The 27142-nt window shown below is 34.4% G+C and overlaps 1 protein-coding gene across 1 annotated transcript in view; it reads right to left on the minus strand.

Moving 5' to 3' along the window:
- Positions 1-26665, minus strand: part of LOC124358138 (cilia- and flagella-associated protein 61-like) — a 52004-nt gene extending 25339 nt beyond the window's left edge. The window contains exons 1-15 of the mRNA XM_046810432.1: positions 26538-26665; positions 25198-25370; positions 23182-23316; positions 21879-22036; positions 19683-19821; positions 19447-19579; positions 14604-14794; positions 12839-13113; positions 11446-11605; positions 10181-10292; positions 7922-7992; positions 6805-6987; positions 4350-4566; positions 2618-2865; positions 2093-2287 (exon numbers count right to left, since the gene is read on the minus strand). Of these exons, the coding sequence (XP_046666388.1) occupies positions 2093-2287; positions 2618-2865; positions 4350-4566; positions 6805-6987; positions 7922-7992; positions 10181-10292; positions 11446-11605; positions 12839-13113; positions 14604-14794; positions 19447-19579; positions 19683-19821; positions 21879-22036; positions 23182-23316; positions 25198-25370; positions 26538-26648 (2501 nt within the window). The 5' untranslated portion in view covers positions 26649-26665. The remainder of the gene's footprint in view (positions 1-2092; positions 2288-2617; positions 2866-4349; positions 4567-6804; positions 6988-7921; positions 7993-10180; positions 10293-11445; positions 11606-12838; positions 13114-14603; positions 14795-19446; positions 19580-19682; positions 19822-21878; positions 22037-23181; positions 23317-25197; positions 25371-26537) is intronic.
- Between the last annotated feature and the right edge of the window lie 477 nt (positions 26666-27142).

The raw sequence follows: 27142 nt of genomic DNA on the forward strand, positions 1-27142 counted from the left end.
TTACAGCTGTGTTACGTTCATGCCATGTGTTACATTCATTACATAATCACAAGAGGAATCAGTGTTGCAATTTTTTTTATTTATCCAACCTGGAGCACTCAAAATAATCACTCAAGTTATAGAGATATACACGAGGTTAGCTAAGAATGAATTTAGGGAACAAAATGTAATAAAACCAACAAAACGATAAGCAATGTCTGAATAATACCGTAGTAGATTTTTATTTATCTTAATTGAACACTCACAATAATCTGGAGGGCCTGAGATACACACTAGATAATGACAATAATAATAATAACAATAATAATTGTATTTCTCTCGAACATGTAAATGCTATAGAAATTGTCAAGCAAGTAAGTATGCTAACATTTTGGACTCGTACATGACATCTAGATTACTTTCATACAATATCTTCCATCCATCCTACTGTTCATTCATTCGAATTTCCCACCCTAGCACCAGCGTCAATCAGCCAAACATGTGCCAGAAACTCGTCTGTACTGTAAAAAGCTTCTGAGATCAATGAAGTTTTCAGATGAGTTTTAAATGCCTTAGGCATTGCGTCACCTTTAATCAAATTCGGCTTTTGTTGACAAACTGAGATCCTGTCTGAGAATGCAAACGCTCGTGTATTACCGTCCTGTGTCTCCCAGATCGGTAGTTGTCCGTGCCCTAGTCTCATAAGAGTGTATACCACTATCTCTGATGTGATCGCATTTTGATCTGAAAAACAGAGACGTCTCTAGAATGTAGAAGCAGGGTAATGTCAAAAGTTCAAATTTCTGAGTGCTGGTCTGCATGACTCTCTCCATTGCAGTTTTACAATTGTTCGAAAGGATTTTTTTCTGGAGTATAAAAGGTCTAGAGAAATGTTTATTTGCAAAAGCTCCTCACAAGACCACTCCGTATGATAGTTGGGAGAGGGGGAGTTATATCAATCCATAATACGCCGTCATCAGTACCTGAGTTGGGCAATATTTGGATAGCTGCCTCAAAACATAAATGCCTGAGGACAAATTTGAACAAACGTTGTCTACATGATGTCCCATGTCAACCCTCGATCAATATGTATTCCAAAGAATTTAGTCGAGTAGACTTCTTCGACCTCAGTCTCCTCTAACACCACTGTTGGACTTGGATCAGAGATGGTCGGCCGCAAACGAAATTTAACAAAAACCGATTTTGCCGGGTTTGTTTTAAGGTTGAGCTCAGTGATTGTTGTAATTTCAAGTTCTGTGTTTGATTTTACTTTGAAACAGAGAGTCTTGTCATCGGCGTCCTTAGTGCAAAGTTGAGCATACGATACAAAGAGTAGCGGACTGAGAATGGAGCCTTGAGGAACTCCATGACCCAGCTCACCCCTCCCGACCGTACGTCAGAAAATTTTATGAATTGTGTTCTATTACTGAGATAAGATTCAAGCCACAGGAGTGGCACTCCTTATATCCCATAATACTCCACTTTGTGAATTAGGGTGTTGTGATCAAAGCAGTGAAATGCGTTTGATAAGTCAAGAAACACTATGTATGTCTCTATGATTTTCAAACCCCTCTACTATCATCACGACCAGCCCAACGACTGCGTCTATTGTCAACTTCCCACTTCGTAAACCGAAATGGTTTGATGATTGTAAACTGTGAATTCCAAAAAATTCATGAGTCGACTGAAAAAGATCTTAATAAAAACTTTGATTAAAACCGGTAAAATTGAGATGGAGCGATAATTTTGAACGGACTTTGGGGTCACTTTTTTCTAAATCTGGGTGATTTTGGCTTTTTTGAGAGAGAACATTGAAATATATTATATAAATATATATACATATTTATTATATGTTTTATATTATTATACATTATTATCAAATAGTCAATTACTTTGAGTTCTCTGAAGGAAGATCTCTCATCACTCTGGCAATTTCCTCTTCTGTAGTAGGAGCCAGAGCCATACATTAGCTGCGAGTGAGTTTGCGGAAGAAACCCTCAATAGAGCGCCTTGAGATTTTTATTTCTCTTAAGTAATATGGGACTCTATATTAGAAATGAGATATTATTAAGCTAGATATAAGATAAAGTTCACAGCTGTGGAAATGTCTTACCTATTAATGACAGTGACTACACCATAAAGGATGTTGACGTGTGTCTGCAAACTGAGCCTGGCCATGTAGTCTCTGGTATACAAACCGGTGTGAGGCAACATCATGTCTCCCGCCTGATGGGACAAGAAAGTCTTTGGCAATCCGTGAATAGATATCAGCGTCAAGTTGTTGTACCTTATATGGTCATTACTTGAGCTGCAATGAACAATAAAACTTTAGGGGTGAAAAGAAGGCAAAAAAGAGGTAATTGAAGTATTTAGATACAAAACTATAGGAATGACATTAATACTTTGAGTAATAATTTTCTTGTGTCGGATGATTACGACGCATCAAACTTTTCTTTTGCAGGCTGCATACGAGGCTGCGAAAGAGAATTTACAAAGAAAGGAAAAGAAAAACAAGTAAAAATTCTAAACGTGAGCTTGGACATGAAGCGAGCAGGGATGTTTCGTACTTGTTCCGTTAAAAATCAATATATAATATATTTAAATTTTTTGGACAATCCGATGATTATTGGGTACTTACTTAAAAATAAGGTGTTCTAAGAATGAGAGTGCTGTATTAGAAGAGCCCACGACAACAATCCGGTAGTTGAGTTCCAGTTTAGGCACACTGAGGTGGGTCTCATTGGTGACAAATAGAGCGTAGTCGATATCCTTGTTAGTCACTGATTCCTCTGGCACGACATCCAGGGAGTCCACGTGGTACTGGATCCTATTCCTGGGCCGCACGGGGCACAGCTCGCTCATTACCGTCGCCAAGGATATGTCTGTCTGTACAACAGCAATCTGATAGTTAAGTTCTGGTTTTGGCTCACCAAGATGGCTCTCGTTGATTCCTCCCCTGGCAACAGGCAGCATCGGTTCCTCTTCTTGCAATATATATATATATATATATATATATATATATATATATATATATATATATATATATATATATATATATATATAATTTCAATAAACATTGAATCGCAAAAAGTACTTGCTCCGCCGGGAGTCGAACCCGGATCTCTCACTTGCCGGGTGAATGTGCTACCATTACACCACAGAGCGCTTACTTTTTCCAATTCAATTATTTTGTATTTGGCCGTATCTGTCACATTTGCGTTTAAATAAGCAAACTAACATATGATCGGAAGACCAAATACCTGTCAAACGACTTTTATTTACATTAAATTGTATAAATGGCTACATTGCCTTATTTAATTTCAATAAACATTGAATCGCAAAAAGTACTTGCTCCGCCGGGAGTCGAACCCGGCTTATATATATATATATATATATATATATATATATACTTATATATATATATATATATATATATATATATATATATATATATATATATAAGTACATTGCTCCACCGTATTTAGAGATTGTGTCTTAAATCATCGTAGTTCACTCAATTGTGCACCGGATGAGATAATTAGAAGGCCGCTTTACTTATAGATAAACCGCTCGCAAAGAAACCTGCGCAGAAGCAAATATCTGAGCAGCCACGCGCAGGAGGGGGACAAGCAGGAGCTCTCCTGTGGTGGGGAGAGGGACAAGCATCTCATCGTCTCTGTTTTATCAGCTGTGTGGATCGTGTCTCGCTCGCGCCATTTTATTTACACTGCAACTTCTTACCTATACTATAAGTATATTGTATTTTTGTGTGAAGGTTTTTAAAAGCGTAAAATATTGATTGGACAGACTAATGTAGCCATAGACGTATCCAGGGAGCTTGTGTTTTGGTGTGAGGTTAGCCGCTAAGCAGCAGTAGCCAGGTCAGGGGATAGAGCAAGCGGGCGAGTGCCGAGCAGTGGTGGGGATGCAGGGAGAGAGCGGCATTACAGCGGCGGAGGGGTATACTGCCCTAAAATTGTCTAGTGTCTTTTTTAAGCGGTTTACCTATAGATTATACTACATTTTACAGTCAAGGTGTCTCTAACGTTGAAACGATGTAAAGAGTTCATTTTGAGCTCTCCTTCGCCCAATATTTGTTTATCTCTTCAGACGAACATTTCTTCAGATTCATGGAGTCAAATCTATGTGTGAGCGTAAGAACCAAGAGAAAGGTGAACTGGAGCTTAACATTCGTATTGAACTAGCCCTTCCAACCATTTTACGTTATGTGTTGTACTGTTTGAGTAGATATAGGATAAGGCAAAATTTAGGAATAAGTGAAAGTATTTGCTGTACACCTATTGCTATAGTAGTGGTCAGTCTCAAAATCTGAAATATAAATATCAAGTAATGTTAGGAAGTATACCGACCTTGGTGATGAGGTCCGTGGTGAGCAGACAGTAGCTGAGCGTGTCTAGACCCTCTTGGTGCATTATCTGCCTGAGGAAGAACGGTGCCGCCCTCAGGAACGCCACGCTGACGAGCACGTGCCTTAGCAGACCGTGTCTCTCCCACCCGTAGCAGTTCAGAGACAGCACCTCCTCCAGCCTGTAGTGAGGCTGCATCTCCTGCAGCGCGAAGTCTTTTCTGAGGAACACGACTATTCATGATCCAGATGCACATAGTTGTATGGTTATAATTGATATAAATAACAGGTTTGTCAGTTGACATCAATCACAAATCTCGCATTTTATATTCGACAAACAAAATAATGGAAATGGCAAACGTATTGAGTGAAGTCATAAAAGTATGTTTATAATAGTATTCAGGGCAAACGAAAATCGTCCATGAAGGTCTAGTCCTCTCACGATCCTAGAACCATTAAATTTTCGAGAAATACTAGTTAATGTGAGAATTTAATTTTCAAAGAGGAAAGTAGTTTTATAAATGAAATTTGATACAATGCATATACTGTGAAAAACAAGTCTGTTTTCTCTCTTCTTATCATTTATTAATGATGAAAGTTCTATAAGTGCTTAAATACCTATCGGCCTATCCGCAATTCTCAGAAGAAGAATCTCGAATTTGTGAGTCCCTAAACTCCAAATATTCAAATGGCAACTCTCTCAATTATTAATTAATTAGCATACTGAAAAGAGAATAAAAGCCAACAAATTTTGCGCTTTTCGGAGATGTTCGTTTTATTAATAGTATAAATGTTCAAAACGAAGATTTAAAAATGTTCACATTAAAAATGTTTGAGTAATACTCGAAAGTGTAAACAAGAATGAAACTGTTCAAGATATAAAAATTATGTACCCTTGTGTAAATATGTGGAATCAAGCAACAATATTTTTAATTTTGACATTTTATTGTTTGGCAACACTGTTCGATTTCTTATTTCAGATTTCTACAATGAAGTGAACAGCTGTTATTTCTAACATGTTTCCCCCCCAGAAATGCCATTTTATTTCTGCTCATTAGGTCAGATTGTAATGTTTGTGTTTAGCTATTAAGAAAGAGAGGTAGGCTATTGTACTGTGAAAACACTTCACAAACTCAAAGGGAGGTTACCAGTAACTGTGGGTGTGAGTCAAAGTGCTGAAAGCAAGTCTGCCATGTTGAAAATGACTTCGAGCATTTAGTTTTTTACAAAAAGCTGGAGGAAAATAAACAACTACTACCATGAACGACGATTTCCTGTTAAGGCAAAGTAAGATTGATCCAGTATATTAAGTTTACAGTAAGTTTATAAAGTAAGATTAACAAATTAAGTTTTGACTTCAGAAAAATATGGCAGCCAAATAAACTAAAATTCAAACTAAACAGTTCATTGGAAGAGGGTCGACCAGCTCGCCGGCCAGTGAAAAAAGCAATTGCTGACTAAAATCATAAAAAAACGCTTAAACTCGATAAGAAAATCAAAATACTGGACTAAGAAGGGCTGCAAAAATGATGTTTCGATATGAAGCGTGTAGGAAGTAAGAGTGAAATACGTGCGGAGGGTGCTGATGAGAAAATATCTCCAAAGCACTTTTTTCCATTTGCGGAACACACCCAAATGTAACCGTTCTGGGGCTGTTTCTCAGTTTTTGGACCTGGGGAACTTGTACCAGTAAATATGATGATAGATGGAGATAAATTAATTTAAGAGAGATAATAGTGAAAAGAGAGCGTAATTCATTTGCAAAAGTGAACTATATTTAGGTGCTAAATCTATCACACAGCACACATACACTGAGAAAAAAAGGCTTTTGAAAAATTCGCCCTAAATTCAAATGATACATGAAATAAAATAAATTGAAGTAAAATGTTATAAATATTTACACCCTAATTTTTTTGGGTACATTGACAAATTATTTTCAATTATTTTAAAGTACTAATTTGTACAGTTAAAAGAGTACAACCTAAATATCTATAATAATTACAAAAATTAATTTTATTTAGTTTGTTGGTCTTAATATAAACTTTGTAACTGTATAATTGTGTAACAATGTAACTTTGAGGGAATACATAACATTGTTAAAAAAGTAGTAGGCAACATAGAGTATACAATTTTGAAATTAGTGTCCAATAAACGTGACAACGGTAGGAAATGGGTGTAACTTTGTTATTTGTGATAATTTCAGTGGATTGTATAATTGTGTAACAATGTAATTTTATGGGAATACATAACATTGTTAAAAAATTAGTAGGCAACATAGAGTATACAATTTTGAAATTAGTGTCCAATAAACGTGACAATGGTAGGAAATGGGTGTAACTTTGTTATTTGTAATAATTTCAGTGGATTGTAACTTAATAAATTAAACTATATTAAGGTAAGACATTCAGCAACACTAATTTTAAATACCACATAGACGATTGCTTCGATTGTGAACTCACGAAATAACAGCGACTCCCACAATGCAGCCTTCACACTCCAGGACGTAGCCTACACTGCCGTCGCTGTCATCTATCTGACAGTTGACGATCGCTCTCCTGACCTTCCTTCCACTCGCAACGTGTTCGACCAACTCTGTGATTGGGTCGTAGTCCACTAAGGACAACGGTCGTACACTGAAGTCACTGAAAATTACTGTTGTGTTAATACACTTACTTTTAATCTTGTAACCTTTATACACGATTGTACACTAAAACTTTAAGATATCAAACATGTACTTACTAAGTAAATGCGAATACCAAGCAGGGATTACTTCTGGCTGGGTTACACCCTCCGGTTGAAACTACCACTGGGCATAGCAAAACCCGATGTGTCACTTAAATCTGGGCAACCTTATTAATGTCCAGGAGCGGCACATCACTAACCACAAATGTTGAGATTCTGTGGTGCAAGGGTAATTCGATAGGTCTAGTATACTGCGGGAGATGACTGTTGGAGTTGGTGTGATTCGTTCCCTAAGTATGAGAGATTCTTGCTAGCCTCTACAAAGATGTGCCACCTCTGCCTTCTTTGACAGGGTCAGAGTCGGCCTCCCCTTCTTCCGGGGGGACATAAATTTGAGATTACTGCCCTAATTATTCCTCTTGGATCTCGATAGGAGGCTGCTCCTTCCCCTAACCTTACCTATCCTGAATATCCTGTCACTCCGTAAGCACTGCTAAGGTTCTTATAGGACTAAGTGCAATTTAAAAGTTTATTGTGCTAAGAGAAAAAAAAGTAAATGGAATAACAGGATAATGAAATGGGTGAAAGTAAGTTTTGACGGTATGTCTCTAGTCACTGTATACTCTCTATCTTATCAGAGTAAAAAATACTGTTTCTTACTTCAATTTTATGCACGAAAACCCTAAATCGGTTTAACTTTAGGCACTGTGAGAGAATAGTGAGTGTTTTCGAGGATGGTTTAAATAACTTTTTTAACCATCATAAGTATCAAAAACATCTCTTAATATTTGTGCATAAAGTAGTTTTAGAAAACGATTATCGATTTTTTTATTGTCAAGTTGGTAGCCATACAGTAATACAGTATTGATTGTGGACGTGTAGCCTTATATTTACCTGAAAACTGAGTTACGATGGGCCATGTACAACTCGTGTGGAAAGTCTCTGCACAGTTTCGGCGTCAACCTCTGCGAACATTAGTAATAATAATATTTTCGGAAATAAAGCCAAACACGGTACTCACTAAACATAAAACACACAAAACATGTAACTGTACATAAATAAAACTTTTACGCGTTTTTAATAATGTGAGTTGTTAAATATTATTTTTCCAACAAAAAAGGCTTTAATTGGCCTTTATTCTGCGTAAAAATGTACGGTACTTCCTTCTTCAAATTTTAAATCTTTTTAATGCATATCAAATCTTTTCACCATTATCTTTGAACATAAAAGGAAAAGACCGTACTCGTTCATTCATTACTAATTCTTCCTCTTCCCGATTTCCCAGAAAGTTTGAACTTGGTACACGTATGCCTTATGGCTTAAATAGTAAAACTAGAGCATTTTCGTGACGGTCAAATACTCATGGCGGAGGAAATATTTTTTCATCCCTAGAAAAATTATATTTTTGTTCTCAACTTCCCGATGTTGTTCTACGATAAAATTTTGAAACACATTTTGTCCTAAAATAGTTAGAATTAATCATTTAAATATTTTAAAAATTAGTATTTTGTGTATTTCATTCATAATCATAACACTTTTTTCACTCGCTGACAAAAAATTGCTTCTTAAACTTAAAGCCCAATTATTATGAAACGGATTAGGATACAGAAATATCTTTCAGTGACCATAGCCTATGTTCAGAAGTGTTAATTAAGCCATTTGGAAACTACAAGAGACTGTTAATCAATTGGAACAGCCGTGGGTAACAGCTAGTATTAAATAAATGAAAATAGAAGAACATATGTATTGCTTATCTATTGTTTATTTATTTATTTATTTCTACGGGAGAAACCCAATACATCAAAAAAACATACAATGAGAAATTTACAAGTGGTGGCTAACATACATAAACTGATGAGTGACTAGGAGCTACGTATTACTTACAAACAAGCACATAATTAATTTATATCAAAACAAACATCCGTAAGTTACCAGTCAACAACAAAAGAAAATAAAATATTTAGAAGAAAAAAAAATATAACAGATTTAATATCTATGAAAGGATAACAATTTATATAAATATCTGAAAAGTTATAGAAAACGAATAATAAATACATTTCCAAAGAATCAAAGTAGTGCACACACACACACACACACACACACACACACACACACACACACACACACACACACACACACACACACACACACACACACACACACACACACACACACACACCACACACACACACACACACACACACACACACACACACACACACACACACACACACACACACACACACACGCACACACACACACACACACAACACACACACACACACACACACACACACACACACACTCACACACACACACACACACACACACACACACACACACACACACACACACACACACACACACACACACACACACACACACACACACACACACACACACACACACACACACACACACACAGATAATAAATAATAATAACAATAATAATATCTATAACAAATGTCGCTAATAATATATAATTATAACAAAAATCAATAACCATAAATGACGCTTGCAATTTCTATAATACCAAGGCATTTACAGTTTTCTTGTTTGCAGTTCTTTACAGTTCTGTTGTGCAGAGTGTTCTGAAAAGGGTGTCAAAAACCTCTGTGGCTGATAATACTCATCTTAAAAAAAATGTCCTATAAACATAGCTTAAGAAATGTTTTATTTAATCGTTAGCAACCATTTGGTTTGTAAATAAAACATTAATATATCTAGAAGGACCGAGTAAAGCTACACCAAACTTTGTACATAGTTAGTGATAAATAAATATATAATATAATCTCAATCTTCTAATATTTTACTTAGAAGTAAAGATGTTCATCCCTTATGAATAATATTGTGGTGCAAGTATTGCCTAAATTATTGTATTTACAGCATATATGAATGATATTTAAGGAATTCATTAGTATTATAAACATGATTATGTGGTTTATTATCAACATTGTAGGTGTGGGGAGAACTATGTATTTATCACGTGAGGAAAGTCCTTGTTAACATTAAAAGAAAATTAACCCTCGGCACAGCTTCATTTTGTCTTCACTCTCTGGTGGCAATGTGAAACTTTCCTCCCTTAATACATAAGTACTTCCTTAGTGAACTAGTAAGTACATAAATAAAATATATAATTGAAAGATTACGTACGACGAAATGTCGAGTGAGAGGTGAACCTTGGTAGGAAGTAGGCAAGGATAGCAGGCAGTATTGTTTGTCTGGGTAACATTCAAATGCAGTTTCCAACAAATCAAATGCGTACCTGTATAAAAATATTATTATCCAAATCGATTCAAAGCTCAAAATAAGTTTTTTATCCCCTTTTATGAAATATAACTCGTCAATAGTATTATTAATTAAGTTTATTAATAATTAAGTATTGCTAATTTTTAATAAATATAATCGAAAATTTACTTTTTGTTCCAAATTTTGAGTTTATTTAGCTTATATTCAAACAAATAATCTGGAAATCATTTCTAGTTTGTAGAATATATATACTGGGTGTCCCAAAATTACAGGACCAAACTTCACCAAATTGTTCAGGAGGTCAAACTGAACGAAAAATGTCATATAATGTATAGTCCTATCTAGCTTCGTTTACCTTAGATCGGCCATTTTGTTTTTTACATACAAGTAATTTTATTTTCAATACGGGTTTACCGATTTTGTTGAAACTTGGCATAAATATTATAAACATGAACATAAATTGTAAAAATATATATAAAAAAAATCTTTTGTGTATTTTCAAAATGGCGGCCATTAAAAAACGGTTGGTTTTCAAGTTATTTTGGTTTTAATATTTTAAATGGCCGCCATTTTGAAAATACATATACACAAGCTACATACTAAAATCATTGTAATAATGCATACTTATAAAATACAAACATTAGGAGTACACCAGACAACGTGTTCATGATGTTGTTTGCAAAAGTTTAATTTTATACATGTCATCATTCATTGAGATTCTTTGTTAGAAGTGTATTTTTACGATGGAAGGGCTGTGAAGGAAAAAGGATTTTTCCGGACATTTACCATCGTTTATTGAAACAAAAAATAAAATCACTGATCCTTTATCATCGAGACGTTTTGTAGATAGACGTACAGATAATCATGTAAAAATAATTTTTAGTTCACATACAGACAGCTAAAAAGAGAACTTTGCCACCCTCCTTAGTGATACGATTCAATGACGCTCAACCAAATTTCACGGAGGGACAAATACGATGCCATATTAGTAAGTGTTGGTTTAAGTAAATTTTCAATTGGTTATTTGAATTTTCCATTCATAGCAATATGTCTACAAGAGTTTTGAATTTGTTTTGGCTTGGAATAAAAATTGGAGTAATATTGTTTCCAAAGCTGTAACTGCAACTTATATAATATTATTTTAATGAAAAAATAATTTTTCGGGTAACCTGTCATCCAGATCTGGATGCAGAGCGAACAAAGATATCTTGAAGCCATCCTCGGGGCCGTTATAGGGTAGCCGCTCCTTATGTATGGGTATAGGGTGGTCTTTGGCAGCTACAGGAGCAGTAAACTTTTTCTCCGTGTGCACAGACCAGCTTGGCCTTCCTGTACAATAAGTAAATGAGTTTCTCCTAGGACAGGGATGGTCGAAGAGCTGTTCTTAAATTGTTTGTTTACAATTAATATTAGGTGTAAACATGATTTTTTCCGGACATATGCCATAGTTCAGTGATACAATACAATCAGTAACACTACGTTTCGAGATCTAAAACTGATCTCTTCCTCAGGTGAATGAAGAATCTAATACTTAACTATAATCTAGGCTAAAGTAAACAAATTATGCCGGGGCCCACTCACCGCCCAACCAAATAGAACATGGCTATCGTCACGGCAGAAACAAGATGGCGGCAAAAAAGGAGGGACGGCTAGAGATGGACTTCTTAAAATAATATTAGGCTCAAACCGCTTCTGAGGTAATTAAAGGTCATTTCTTGAAAGAGATGTTTGTATCGGGAAGATACTAGGTTATTTTGCTTAACGTGGGAAACATTAAACTCAGCTGTAAGATTAGAGAGCTCACATGATTCAGGGGCTTCGGAAAACATGTCACGATTGATCAAATCTCAGAATTTTCATACGATATATTGTATATACATGGGTGTAAATTAAGTCCTGAAGGTGATTTCTTAGTATCATTGTGTTTCTATTGAAAACCCTCTAACAAAATAGGCGTTGCAGTTGAAAATTTAAAATTATCCCCTTCTACACCTCTTTGAATTTATTTTACCCAAAAAACATCTAAACAAGTAATTTAATAAGTATGGTGAAGGTTGTACATTGTTATCTCAATGAGTTTGGAGTATGTCCAGGCGTATAAAGACTTACTACACCCTTCGATGTAATGGGTTGTTTGCCCATAAATTTTGCCAGGATCGACGAGAGATGTTTTTTTTATGTCATTGTGTTTCAAATTACATGTCACAATATAGGGGTTGCAATTTGAAAATTTAAAGTGACCGCCCTCTACCCCCTTTGAAAAAGGGGAGCGAAATATTTTTACTCTCCAAAAAGTCCAAACAAGTATTTGAATAGGTGTGATGAAAATTTTACACCCATATCTCAATCCGTTTAGAATCAGTTTCTGGGTAAAGGTTATCCTATTTACACCTAAACATCAGGTCGATAAGATCTTGAATCTGTATAAAAATATCCTTGAGTGAAATACTAAGCAATAGGTGCTAAAAGTAGTATGTGCTTGATGCACAAACAGCTTAAAGGAACTAATGTATTTGTATATTTATTGCATAGCATTAACAAAAGAAACATCTTGTTACTAACCATAGTAGGCGTTAATATCCGAAGATGAAGAGTCCATGGAGTCTCTGGGATAGTTCGCATCAATGCTTGACTGCTGCTCTAGAAAACCCCGCTTTGTCTTGTTCAGCAGATATTCCATGGCAGGGTCCACTATTCTGAACTCTCTCTCTTCGTCATACAAGTAAATAGAGGATACGGATTTATCATCCGTTCCGCCAAACGGGACATATCTGTCAACCGATTCTGTATCTTCCTCCGACTCTTCACGGAAAACATCTGGTTTCAGTGAAAGTAAACTGAAAATGAAAAATCACTTATTGTGACCTGTTCATTTCCATAATTTAATTTAATTAATTTGTTTTATAAAAGTAAGTATTATATGCAATAGTAATTGTTAGTTAATTGTTTCACAGATCCAAAAAGTCACAGTTATTTTGGATATAATATTCAAGGGTTCTAGAGAAATAAGCTTGGATCATATCATTGCTCAGTGCCATTATAGACCTGGTGAATATATCATGTAAATGGAATAAGAAAAGAGGTACACTGGGATTAATCTATGCAAGATGGAAGGTTCCGCCCAAATGTTCCAAAGATAGAACCCCAAGCACAAGTGGGTAGGTGGTTGCAGCGAAATCTTCGCTAGTGCAAAGGGTTGGGTTCTGCTGAAATTCCTCTAGAAGGAGAATCAGAAGAAGCGAAGGAAGCTTGGATTGCTGAAGCAGTAGAATTTCTCATCTGTCAGTCTCAGGTAGTATGTTACCACTTTAGAGACTCAGGAACGTACCTTTATAGGCATATGAGGTTGTAAACCTTTATAGAAACCGGGTTGGTGTATGAAAAGAACCACCAATATCAATAGTTGACTTCCAGTTATTGTGCCGACATCTCTCCATAAAAATGAATGGAATACTTCTTGGGCGCTCTTTTGAGATAGTTTAAGGTTCAGAATGTCATAAAGCTGCTCATCGCAGACACCAATCTGAAAACCTAAATGATTTGATAGGTTCGGATGGGATCTGAAGGTATAATAAAGATGATCCGACTTTTCGAAGACTACGCTGCAAAACGAAAGGGAAATAGGAGCTATGTGATCATATATAAGTGTTTATAAGAGAGTTAAATGTAGAGGTAAACAAGCGGAAGGCAATAGAGTACAATTGTGATAAAAAGTAAAATATAATGCAGGAAGTGGAGAAATAAATTAGGAACTGTTCGAGGGAGTCAACATGTCAAAAATTATGGGACCAGAACATGGTATTACATTTCTCGTTTTTCTTTCGATGAAAGTTACGACCTCCTCTTGTATTTCTCTATGCTACGATCATGTGTCAACAAACTGGTGGCGGCGATAACTATCCGTTCAAAAAAGGCTTTAAATGCACCAGATTTTGCTTAGGGAGGTGATTGTAAACTTCATATTCCACAAACTTTGTATCTTAAAACGCCAAAAAATTCAAAGGTAAAATAAATAAAAATTATGTTGAAAAAAACAAGAACCATTGTGTTATGAAGAATAATATGGGTATGTTACCAAGGAGGCAAGTCTAGTTCGTTGGAGTTTCAATTATTTTATTTAGTAAACGGTTATTATTATTTAAATAATTCAGATCGTTTCCAACAAAGAAACGTGTCAAGAAATTTTAAGGAATAAAATGGGTTCTTTAATTTTTATCCACTACTAGAAAATATTAGTTGTCTGGATCTTCCCTCTCCAAATGTTTCCTGGCTACGTTCTTGCATAGGAGGTTCTATGAAAATAGTGATGGGAAGAAGTATTACTCACTCTTCCTCCTTCGTGAAAACGATAGAAAAGTCTCTCTTATCCAAGACGTGAGTCTGCTTGCTGATATCGGAGCGGGTCTGATCAAGGTGGCATAGCACGTCAGCTACTGGTAAGTAGAAAAACTCGTTGATGTGGTGATAGTCAACATCCGTCGTCACCACCATGGCACCGACCGTTACCTCACTAGTCTTCTACAACACAAATTGAAAGATTTTAGAAATGTTTGTACTTTAGTTTTATCCGGAGGCCACTGTTTTTGGAAGATATTTTCTTACCAGGGACCAAAAATATAAGTTATTACAAATACAAGATTTTATTTACCTTTATACAAGTGAAATGCAATTGTGACGTTTTTATGATTGTTTTTATGTCTCCCAAAATGAAGTAATGACGGCGAGAAGGTGGCCAATTTGTCCCTATCTAATATTTGTTATTAGGCTGTACAAATAAGTTTAGATTTGGTTATCAAAAATGAGTTAGTAGTAACCTATACGAGCGCTAACGTGATCTTAGCTTAATTTTAGGTACTATCTCGAGGAATGCGTCTCTTTGTTCACCAGAAGTACGCCACTGAAGCTCTCATTGATGAACTGTGGTATTTCATATCGGTACTTTTCCGACCTAAGGTCACGTGCCAGATAGTCCAAATCTTCCATTTTCATGAAGCCATTAAAAAAAAGTATATTTCAGATTTAGTACATGTTATGTCATAGTTTCACTCTAGATTTGCCTTAAAAATTACGGATTTTTAAAATAATAGATATAGCAGTTAGCTCAATTCTACTAGTTCCTTTTAAAGTCATCCTTTATCAGCTGTTACAAGCGGCTTCGAACTTTCCCACAGTAAAACAAGGCCGTCGAAGACAATTAAAAAAATTCTCTTCCGGGCACTCGTATAAAACTCATGATAATCTCTCTGGAAGATTATCCCACCTGTACAATAGTTTTGGAAACATTGAATGTCTAACTTTAAATAGCTTGAATGGATTGGCACCCTACATTTGGACCTTAAGTAACAGCATCAATAAAGAAAGTAACATAATTCTAGAATATAGTGTTTATCATGTTAGCTTGGATTTAGTTTGATAAATACTTAGAAAAAGATGGAAAACTAATTATATTTATAGATTTAAATGTTTTTGAATATAACCCTCTATATGTTTTACACACTTTTTCAAACGTTTCTTTAATTTATAAACCATACAAAAAGTATGATTTTGGGACGTCCTGAAAGTAGAAAGCGGTTTATGAGATGAACTTCTTATTTGCCATGAATCGTTAGCCACCGAAACATTTTTTAGGTTTGTAAATAAAAACGTCATTTGAGGCAAATCCGGTAAGTACGGTGATGAAGTAATAATTCAAGCTTAAATTTAACATTTTTGGCCTTTGAAAATACGTAGCTGAGCACGCGTGCACTGTATTGGCAGAAGAGGACTTTTATCTTGTTCAAATATTAAACTTTTTAATTTCTTCGCTCAAGTGGTGTAGTAATGACGCATAATATTCTTCAGTTGTTTTTTAGTTAATTTAAAATTCTATTCCTCCAAACATCACATTCTACTTCTGAAAAGCCTTTCGTATGAAGGAAAATATCATCAGACCCACTTAACTGAAAAAAGTGGTTTTGATAATAACAAACACATTTTTACTTAAATAAAAACAAGTCTAAAAAAAGAATTAGGTACAGGTTTTTAACGAGGACAGCTATATGTAGTATGTCAAGAATTAAATAAATATTTAAATAGATTGAAGGCAGTAATGGTGAATTTAGGAAAAGCACCGGTTCATTATTTAATAAACTATTTTGGATCTTCTTCATAACAATCATTTCATAAGCATAGAGGATTTTTTTAAATTTTGAATTAGGTACCTTTAATAATTTTAGATTTTATAAACAGTGTTAAATTTTAAGTTCATGTTTTACGTGGCCGATCTTTCTTCTTGGACGTATAAAAAAAACTATATGTTCCTTAACCTTCTTTGTTTGGCTGATGCATTCTTAATCACAGCTTTCAAAATCAATTTGATAAATTGCAGAGTATGTTTCCTCATTTAGCTTATCCTTTAGATTTATTTAAATGTGTTTTTAGCAATTTAAAAACCAAACAGTAATGGTGAGTTTTGGAAAAGTCCAAGTTGATTATTTAGTAAATTATTTTGGTTTTTATGAAAATCGTTTTATAAGCAACGATCAATTCTTATCTTTGATTTCCTTTAGTAATGTTACGTACTGATATGTTTTAGTATTGGACAACACTTAAAAATTTTCATATTCTATTAAGAGGTATGCAATCAAAAAGCTTGTTAACGACATATAACATTTAAAAATTCTAGGGAATGTTTTAAAATAAAATCATAAAAAGTCTAGGTGAAAGATTAACGGCAAGGCTAAATATGCAGAGGTTTATTCAGACAATCATAAACGTTAACAGTATTTGAAGCAATAATTAATTAAATACAATTGTAAGCATTGTGTTATAGTTTTGAACAAAGTAATCAGTGCCTAAGTATTGTAAAAAACAGTTTTCACAAAACTGTTGGAACGAAGCTTTCGATCCATGTTAGTGATTAGCTAAGAAATACATCTTAAGCTACCCAAATAAATGTATATGTATAATAAATGTAATAAATTGTGCATGGACTTTGAAATCACTAATAAAGTTAGATCTTAACCTTCATTGCTGTAACCAACTGACAGTACTCGTTTCGACTAAAAATAATTTAAATCTCAGAAAATAGATAAGTTCATGTCTGAAAAAAATTAATACAGCTTGCATGAATTTACGTTACATATAGTGGTCACTAAAGTTCACAAAAAAACTGAAGTAAATAACGTGAAATGTTGTGTAGGCGTTCACCAACGATGCTAATTAGGTAATGGATGTTGTCATTTGCTTTGCATTAATTCGGAAATGTTCTCTCTTAAAAAAAAAAAAAAAAAAAAATGCCATGGGTACGGTGATATATACGTTTAGGATGCCATTGAAATAGTATGACTGGCTTCTGTTATAACACTAGAAAAGTACACACCTACGCGATACTGCGGGTAACAGCTAGAACTGTTAATTATTTCCAACCACGTGAGGCCGAATTCTTTAATTTAGGATGTTCTTTTGAGTATCGAAGAAATTTTGCGATAGAGGCCATTATCATTGTCAAAATTAATTAACTACTTTGTGTAGTTAGAATAGGTCGTCACTATATTATAGTAAAACTATTTTTATTACACACTTTGGATAGTACAATCTTATTTCCTAGTCCTTTGAAATTCCTGCACAGTAAAAATAAAATCCGCATAATTCAAAATAATCTAGGACAAATTATATTTTTTATTGGTTCCTTGAGTTTCTAATTATCTGAGTTTCACTGTAAATTATTATTCACATCTTTAAAGAGACCGAAAAGAAAGCGGTTTCTATTTTATTTCTTAGTAAAGTAATAAAACAGACTATTGTTCAATTCCCATTCAGTAATTATATTTTCATATACTTGGTTTTAGCACATCACCATTGGCACTAATGTGGATGTTGACGGAAACAAGGCTGATAAATTAATTGCAGCGTTATCCTGTATACAGCAATCCTGCAACTTACATGTATATACATGTATATTGATTGTACTGAATACATGTATATGATCGACTTCGTTATTCAAAACATACCAGTGAGTTGCCCGCGGTGCCGTGGCATCTCAGCAGATTATTTCTCACAAACGTTACACTTGCTTTAATTGCCCTTCCTACCGTTACTTCATTAATCACGAAATGATGGTGTTTTCATCGCATATTGAGCTGAGAACCGTTATAACTGAATGACGTATTCAAAGGGGAGGATAAAATGCCAATTTGATAAATTACACATTATGTTTCCTCATTTAGTTCATTCTTTATATGTATTTAAATATATTTTTAGGATTTTTCAAATTACGTAAAAAGTAACGGTGAGTTGTGGAAAGGCCAAAGTTTATTATTCACTAAATTTTTTGGTTCTGTTTTATGAAAATCGTTTTATAAACAACAATCAATTCGATTGATTTACTTTAATAATTTTACGTAGGTTCTGATACGTTTTAGTATCAAACAACCCTTGAATGTTTTCACATTCTCTTAAGAGGTATACAATAAAAAAGCTTGTTAAGGTTATATAAGTTTAAAAATTGTATGCAATTGAAAAAGTATAACATCATTGAAATTTGGGTGAAAACTTAACGATAATGCTAAACATGCCAAGGTTTATACAGATATTTATTTACAACATTTAAAGCAGTAATTCTATTAATTATTGAAAACCCCTACTCAGTACAATATGTACTTCTTTATTCAAACTATTGATGATGGTTGAATAAAAAAGAATATTTTTATTTGCCAACTTTATATTTTACAAGAATAGCTATTGGAAGAGAATAAATTCCAATCTAGTGTTCCATCCTTGTATCACATCGCAAACGATTGTAAAAGTCTAACACCCTTTTTATCTTTCAATCCACATTTTCTTGACTTCAGACTACACAGTAAAATCAGATTCATACGAAGGGGCCAAAAATTTAAATTGTATTCCCTAATACATCCTGCAACTTTGATTCGTATGTAAGAATTCCTTTTAGCCCCTAGGATTTGTTCTGATAAAGGAAATGGAATACTGCCTTTCAGAAAGGAATACAAAATAGTATGCTTGTCAAGGCAATTTATAGAGGAGAGTTTTAGGTATCTGTTCGAATAACAAAGGTTAAAAGTCGAAGATGTCTTCTTCCCCGCACGGATTTGCAAAAAATTCATTGCGAATACAAATGACGTATTTAAGAAGACTACTCAAATTTACACAGAGTAGGCCCACAAACATACCTCAGCAACAAGGATGGATTTGTTCTTGTCACCAAGGTCAATTACATCGCCCAGCTTGAAGTCACCGAATACGTAGCGCAACACGTCGTACTGGTGGAACAACAGAGGCTGTACGTCGATGTTGTCTTCCTCCCTGAAATATTGAAATTTGTACATTAGCTATTCAATGATCAATCGGTGGAAGTTTAGAACAATAACTGAAACAGAATTCAACTTGTCTTTGTTTATAAACCTACCCAGCTCGTCGAATGATCAGCTTTTTCACAACGTCCAGCCTCAAGTTGAGGTAGAGGGTCTGAGTTAAGGTCTTAAACGATTTTTCAGTGCCCTCTCCTTGCGGGAAGATCGGAGTGAAGTGTAAGGAAATTTCTGGAACTAAAAAGGTTTCGTACATACATTTTAATGCCTAATATTGATTACTTTTCCACACTGAAATTACGTTCACGAACAATATTATTAAAGTAACAATATAATTTAATAGTGAGCTTTGTGAACAAAATAATGGCGAAAACATGCAAAGCAATTGAGTTGTACCTGTGAGTTTGAAGGCTGTACTCTTTACTTTGCGTTCTGTAATTTATTTAATTATTTAGAAGAGGCGGGAAATCCTGAACTTCTTTTATTAGTGTATATTTTAACTGTTTAATATAAACTATTTGCGAAATGCCAACGTATCGTTATTGATATGTTAACTTACTCTAACCTTTGATAACTTCCGATACTAAAAATTGAGGCACAGATAAAGAATGCGCTCGCAGACTGTCGTCTGCGTAGTGAGAGACTCGGATGGTAAATTTTAACGGTAACAATCAAGTTATGTGGCGCAGCCCTACCGTCAGACCTAAGAACTAACTGAAATAATCCACCGCACCTCAGCTCACCTCGTCCGTAAGAATGGTTTATCTCCTGTGTAACTAATACAAATGGTCAGATTCCGTTATATGCCCCCAACGCTTAAACTTTTTTAAATGTTTTTCTTTCGTTGACATCAGCGCGGGCTTCCGCAGCACCTTCGGTTTTTTATTTGGTTGTTTTTGTTGAATTTTTGTGTTTGGAGAAATGTAGAGGTATGGTCGATATAATACGTAATTAGGTACCCTCTTTTCTTAGCTAGTAACCAATTGTAATTCATTATAGTCATCCGTAAATGAAGAATTAGCGTTGGGGGCATAATGTTAGTTCTGTTACTCAACTACATCGTTTTATAACGTTATAAGTTCATTGAAAAAAGGTTAAGCGTTGGGGGTATATAACGGAATCTGAACATACAATCAAAGGTCTAACAGAAGGCATTCATTTTATACCCGTATTATTTGTTGTTACACTGAAAGTTACTGATCAGACCATACAGTTGTTAACATAAACAGTATTTAATGCCACAATGGAACCTACAGTTTTGTGCTCTAGTATCCAAACAACACATAAGTAAAACAAAATCATACAATTTAAAATTAAATTCAACATAGCATTTACTCTCCAGGTGTATTTTAACATAATGATTCCTTAACTGATATAAAAATCATCGCAAACTACTATAATTGTCAAAACGTTAATAAATATTAATTCTAGATAGTCATTTTTAAAAGCCATATTGCAAATATTGTTAGTTCCACCAACATTATGTTATCATAGGTGTAGTTTTTCATCCAGATTATAATAAGCACTCATTATTAGATGGCGATTCTGAGAAAATACTAAATCAACAATACAATATTGTTGATGATTAGAAAGGTTTCATACTATCTGCCCATGCAGGCTTTATTCCTCATTCATTATTTAAGTAATATCTCAGCTAGATAACTAGTAAACTATTCTTTTCAAAACAATTCTGTTTAGTGCTTTGCTATTGTCATTTTTAAGTGTATTTCATGTAAAGTTGATGGAATAAACATTCATTCACTCATCTAAATAGTCTCTTCAGCTATCCTGGACCTTAGGCGAGATAAGTTTTCTATGCTTTGTCTTAGTTGTCTATATTGAGCCTTCAGTCCAGCCGGACATTCAATTTCAAGGAGATGAGCATTCCTTAATCTGTTCTGACAACGAAAAATGTCCTAAGATAGTCATTTCTGCCACAAGCTTGTTTTTGAGCATAATAAAAAACAATTTTAAACGCTCTAGCAAAGTATCAAATAAAGAGATAGCCATGAAATGAGAAAACTTTATATCAGCTGATGTTAGAAGATATACATTCTCCTACTTTTTGTTTACATATCCTCTTAAAACAATGTCTGAGCATTAAACATAAAAAAATCTTTGTAGATGTGTTTTGGTTCCTATAACAATGAAAATTAAATAAATTACACTTTCGTGCTCTGATAAAACAAAATGAAAGATAAGGGATTTTACCAAAAAGGTTAGTTACTTAGTAAAGCTTATTATCCTGTAGATATTAAAGTTTTAAGCGTATAGGTTTAACTTAAATACTTAACACATATTGATCCCAGGTGGAATAACCATCAGGATGTTCTCAACGTGTACGTAGTTTTTATACAAGGATTTCAGGATTGTCGGCAAGAAATTGGTATATTTACTATCCCAAACCAGATAATGTATAAATAGAGAATTCCATGGATTGATAGATTCCAATCTACAAAAATAAAACTTACGAATAAATATTACGAGGTAAAATATCTCTACAACTGTAAGGTAAAATTAAAAATTCTAGTAAACACTCTTATAATACATTCGGGAAATAGAAAACTGTCAATAACGTAGTAGAAAATATGCATATATCGTTGCAATACGTTTTATTATAAAAAGTGGATACTATCACTAATATTATTGTTGCCCAGAGCAAGAACTGAGGACCAACATTATCAATATTAGCAATGAATCTAGTTATGTATTCATTGATATTGGTCAATACACTCAGACTAATCACCATGGTTCCCTTGTCTGTAGGGACCCTTCTGTGCTTACTGGGGTAATAATATTCATTTAAAGGAACCTTTATCAATATAACATGGTTACATAGGTACATACATTATACGAAATATACATTTTCACATATTCTGTTAAGCTAAAATATTTTATTAAAAAATTGCTATAAACAGGAGAAATATTTCTTGTCACTGAATCTTTAAATACTATACCGGGTGTCTTAAAGACCACTCCCTTAATTAACTTTCTTATGAATAGAAATGGATTGATTTTACTTTAAGTGATGTATATATGACCAACTGAAAACTTTTATGATGTATGAGAATATTTGACTCCTCTCTTCCCCCCCCCCTCAAAAGTGGTGTATTTTGGGGCAAGTCAAACTTTTTAAATAGACACCCTCAAGTGAAACCTCATCTTAAAGGTATTACAAAAAGTAGAAGATTGGCGCAAACTAGAGGCCTCTAATGTTACTCTATCAAATTTGATGGCCACTTAAAGATTGAAGTTTCTATAAAGTCCACAGTTTAAGTTACATTTAAAGTAAGGCACATAAAACGTTCCCTCACTAGTTATTTTCAGAACTTAGGACACAAAATCATAAAAAAGGTTATTAAAAGATTAAAAAAAAAACATCAACCACCATGATTAACATAGGATTTATTAGGTTTTGTTTTGTCAGACCGAAGCTCACGAGGAAGTCCTGGGAATACCAATAGCTAGTTTTGCCATGTCATCTCTTATTGTTTACCAGTTAGTATTTTATACACATTCAGACCACTTTGACACAGTAACTGGACGAAATTGTTTGAAATTGCTTAAGTATTATGTTGGTATCAATGTCTATATTACCTGTAGTATCGTCGGATCCAGTTTTTCCAACTGCACTTATGGGATAACAAGGCCAGGTTGGGATGGTCCAATACTGCTATGAAGGCTACTAACTCTTTATCGACATTTAATAGGCTTTTGCAGATATTTCTGTCTCTAGAATACAGGCATGACAACATTTTAATAACTCTTTGTCAAAACAAGCTATTCGCTCATAGTAATCTGGTTACAGTTACAAGAAACAAACATTAAAAATTTTTGAATATATTCTTATTGAAAACTATACGTCTGTGGGAAATTAATGCACTGATATAAAAATAATTCCTAATATATGAATCATGAAAGGTTTCATAAAATACGTCCATTAATATTAAAAAATCCACCTTGCTTAATGTCATCAATCCATTTTTTGTTGATATGTCAATATGTTTTGCAACGATAATCCGCATTATCCCTTAGGTTTGTTGTTCTCGTAGTACAAGAAGCTTAGAAAATTTCACCTTTGACTATAAGGACATTTGCGCTGCTTCCGGAAGGACAGGATATTCTGGATGGGTAAGGTTGGGGGTAGAGGCCGCCTCCTGTTGAGATTCACGAGGAGAAATTTAGGGCACTAATCTCAAGTCATGTCCCCTAGAAAGAAGGAGAGGCGAGCTCTGAACCAGCCTCTACAGTCAAAGCAGGCAGGGGGATGCACACCCTTATGTCTAGGCTGGCTTTAACTCTTAGTGAACTAACCCTACCAACTTCCAACAGTAACCTCCTACAAAAGATCAGGCATATCGAATTACCCTTGCGCCCCAGAATCTCAATATTTGCGGTTAGTGATGTGCCACGCCTGGACATCCGTAAGGTTGCCCAAATTTAAGCAACACATCGGTTTTTGCTGTACTCACTGTTGGTTGAGCAGGAAGGTATAAACCAGCCAGAAGTAGCCGCACTGGGGAGCCCTTAGGCTTTAGCACTCGTTTCATTAGACTAGTCAAGACTGGAGTTTTGACTAGTCTATAGTACAGTGCTGCCCCCCCCCCCCACTACCCTTAGTTACGTCACACTATTCGTCTTGCCGGCCATGTACTCTTCACGTATTTATCACAGCTGATTGATTGAAGCGCGCGATCATCTGTTATTATTTGTCTGCTACCAACTGTTTTGCTGTATAAAGGTTTAAAAAGTATTAATATAATTTAAAATCATAATGTGAAAAGAAAATATAACCTATTTTAATAAACAAATTATTCTTAAAAAGTCAATATGTTCTCTAGCAAGTTTGGAATTTCATGGTCTTTGATTGCAAAAAAAAAAAAAAAAAAAAAAAAAAAAACTAGGAAATATTTAATACTATGAAACCGCTCATTTATTTCCACTGAATGTAGTGGAGAGGTCGGACTGGTCTTGTGACGTCACAGTATCAAGAGTTTAGTATATGCCAACAAGAATGACTGTGTATTAGGTATTGTATTAAATGAGTCAGTTATTAATACTATTTGAAGCTTAATAGTATTAACACTTACATGAGTTCCTCTACACGAATTTCTTTGTGTGCAAACCTGGCGTTGGAGAATCATCTGTCAGGAGAGCTTCCACGAGAGCAGGACAAGTACAGCTGGCCATTAAAAAAGTAGGACTGAATTCGGTATGATATACCATACCAAAAAACTGGTGATCGCTGGTGCGTTATAAGTTTCATTTATTGTATAGAAGAAGTTCCTGTATTGATTTCAAGAAAAGTCATGATGTGTACTGATTGAGTTAGTTTAATGATATAATATTAAGTTTAAACATTCAAATTCAAGATATATCACTAAGAACGCCTAAATGGAGGAAAATCTAGCAAGTCTGCAAGACCAGCAGAAAAATCTCTATTCTGAAATTAAGCCCTTGTAATTATAAAAGATTCAAAATTACCACATAAAGGTACTCGTAAGTACAGACCTTTATCACGTGCCACGGGTTTTCTTATGAAAATAATCATATGAAACAACTGCCTAGCTCAAAAATGTCACATGAGTACACGAGAATAGCCAAATTACATACATGAGCTGTGCTAGGTTGACCTCTCCAAATACTGCCCTGGTCAAGGCGGTCTCCAGAGTCTCAATGTCCTTGATGTCCGACACTAGTGCCTGACGACACGCGTAGAGTTCGGGGACGGGGTCGGGGACGGGAAAGGGACCAGTGGATGTGCTCAGGAGAGAAGAGTAAATTGTCTGTGTAACTTATCGTCATTAGTTACTTTGTAGGATCTAACGTAATGCAAAGACGAAGTTTATTGAGTCAATTGAGTTGTTAATTCTAAAAACTATACAAAATGATATACAAACTCTGTTATAGAACATAATATAGTGACACTGTAGGCCTATTTGAATTCATTATTCCTCAATATTTATGTATACTTTAATAATACAAGATCGATAATATTACGTATTTGATTATGTATCAGTCTGTGAGAAGATCCAATGCTAAAATTTTACTGTCTAGCAATAACGAATGTAAACAGTGATTGAATGATAGAAAAGTATCATTCATGTTATTTTTGAGTAAAGTCTAACAATAATAAAACACCTAACACATTTTTCGTACAAATGAAGTCATTAATACTTGTAAAAGATGCAACTTGATAGCAAGTAAAAAAAGATTACACAAGGAAGCACCAAATCGCCGAACAAAACTAGCTTTACCACAAAAAGTTTTATTGACAGCCGAATAAACTTATAAACTAGCTTTACAACACAAAGTTTCTCTAATAGTCAAACACATTTCTTAACTAGCTTTACCGCACAACATTTCTTTGATAGCCATGAAAACTTATAAACTAGTTTTACAGCACAAGGTTTATTTATTGGCCAGCTAACTTCTAAACTAGTGTTACCGCACAATCCGCTTATGGGTGCTATGTCTGTTGCCTGTTACGGTCAAAGCTTATGCAGGAATGTAACAGAAGTATAGTTTACTTTGTATAACTTCTCAAAAACAGAAAAGAACCTGATAGATTACTTGCGTTACGTATAAACAATTGATTTGTATAAGGTTTTTTGAACTATCTGAACAAAAAAATCTAGTATCATGAAGTATCGTGGAAATAATATTTCTGAACTATATAATATCTTATGAAGAATAATAATATATTTATGAGCGCTTGTTTTGTTGTTCCGCTCATAATTATAGGAAATGTCTCCTGACTGTGTTATGTACTTACACATATTTTCAGTGGCTCACGTCTAATCATGTTTATACCATTTTTTAAAACGATGTAGTCAACGCTGTCATGGCTAACCATGGATACTATTAAATTATTATTATAGTTGTATTATAAATAACTTCAGGGCCTTTTCATAACAGAATTTTTGAAAATTACAGATTGAAAGATAACTTACCCTTATGTTTGACAACATACTCGTAGATTTGCTGCCACCTTCAGACACTTCTGACTTGGTTATATTCGAAACAGTGTCCGATGCGGCATTCTCAGTTGCCTGATCAGCCATGGTTGTCTAGTAGAATAATCAACTCTCTATAATCACAGAAAATATACGAACACATTCTTATACTCAAAGGTTTATTTTAATATGTGTTTATCATTTATCTTATCATTGAAAATAACATTGTTTAATGAGTACAAAAGAAGAATTCTTATATCTGTATCTTGTATTGCTGTTAATAATAATTTGTCATTGTCCAACTTATAGTTTCCGAATCCACTTAAGAACACAAAAGACTTTTATTATTTTGCTATCACGAGTATTGTAAACGAATTTTTATTCGTGGTCAGCATACAATTTAGATTTAATTCTGAGAGCCTTTCATAATAACTCGCTCGATTTTGTTTAGGTCACAATCTCGTTTAAGTCTTGCTTTATAATCAAAATGTCAATAGACTTAGCCATTGTTATTTTTAAACTCCTGGGGAACAGAACTCTACTAGAGTACGCAAGGCATAGATCCCTTAGGTAACTCTAGCACAAACCATATCAACATACTC

The sequence above is a fragment of the Homalodisca vitripennis genome, chromosome 3 (genome assembly GCF_021130785.1).
Source record: "Homalodisca vitripennis isolate AUS2020 chromosome 3, UT_GWSS_2.1, whole genome shotgun sequence".
Lineage (NCBI taxonomy): Eukaryota > Metazoa > Arthropoda > Insecta > Hemiptera > Cicadellidae > Homalodisca > Homalodisca vitripennis.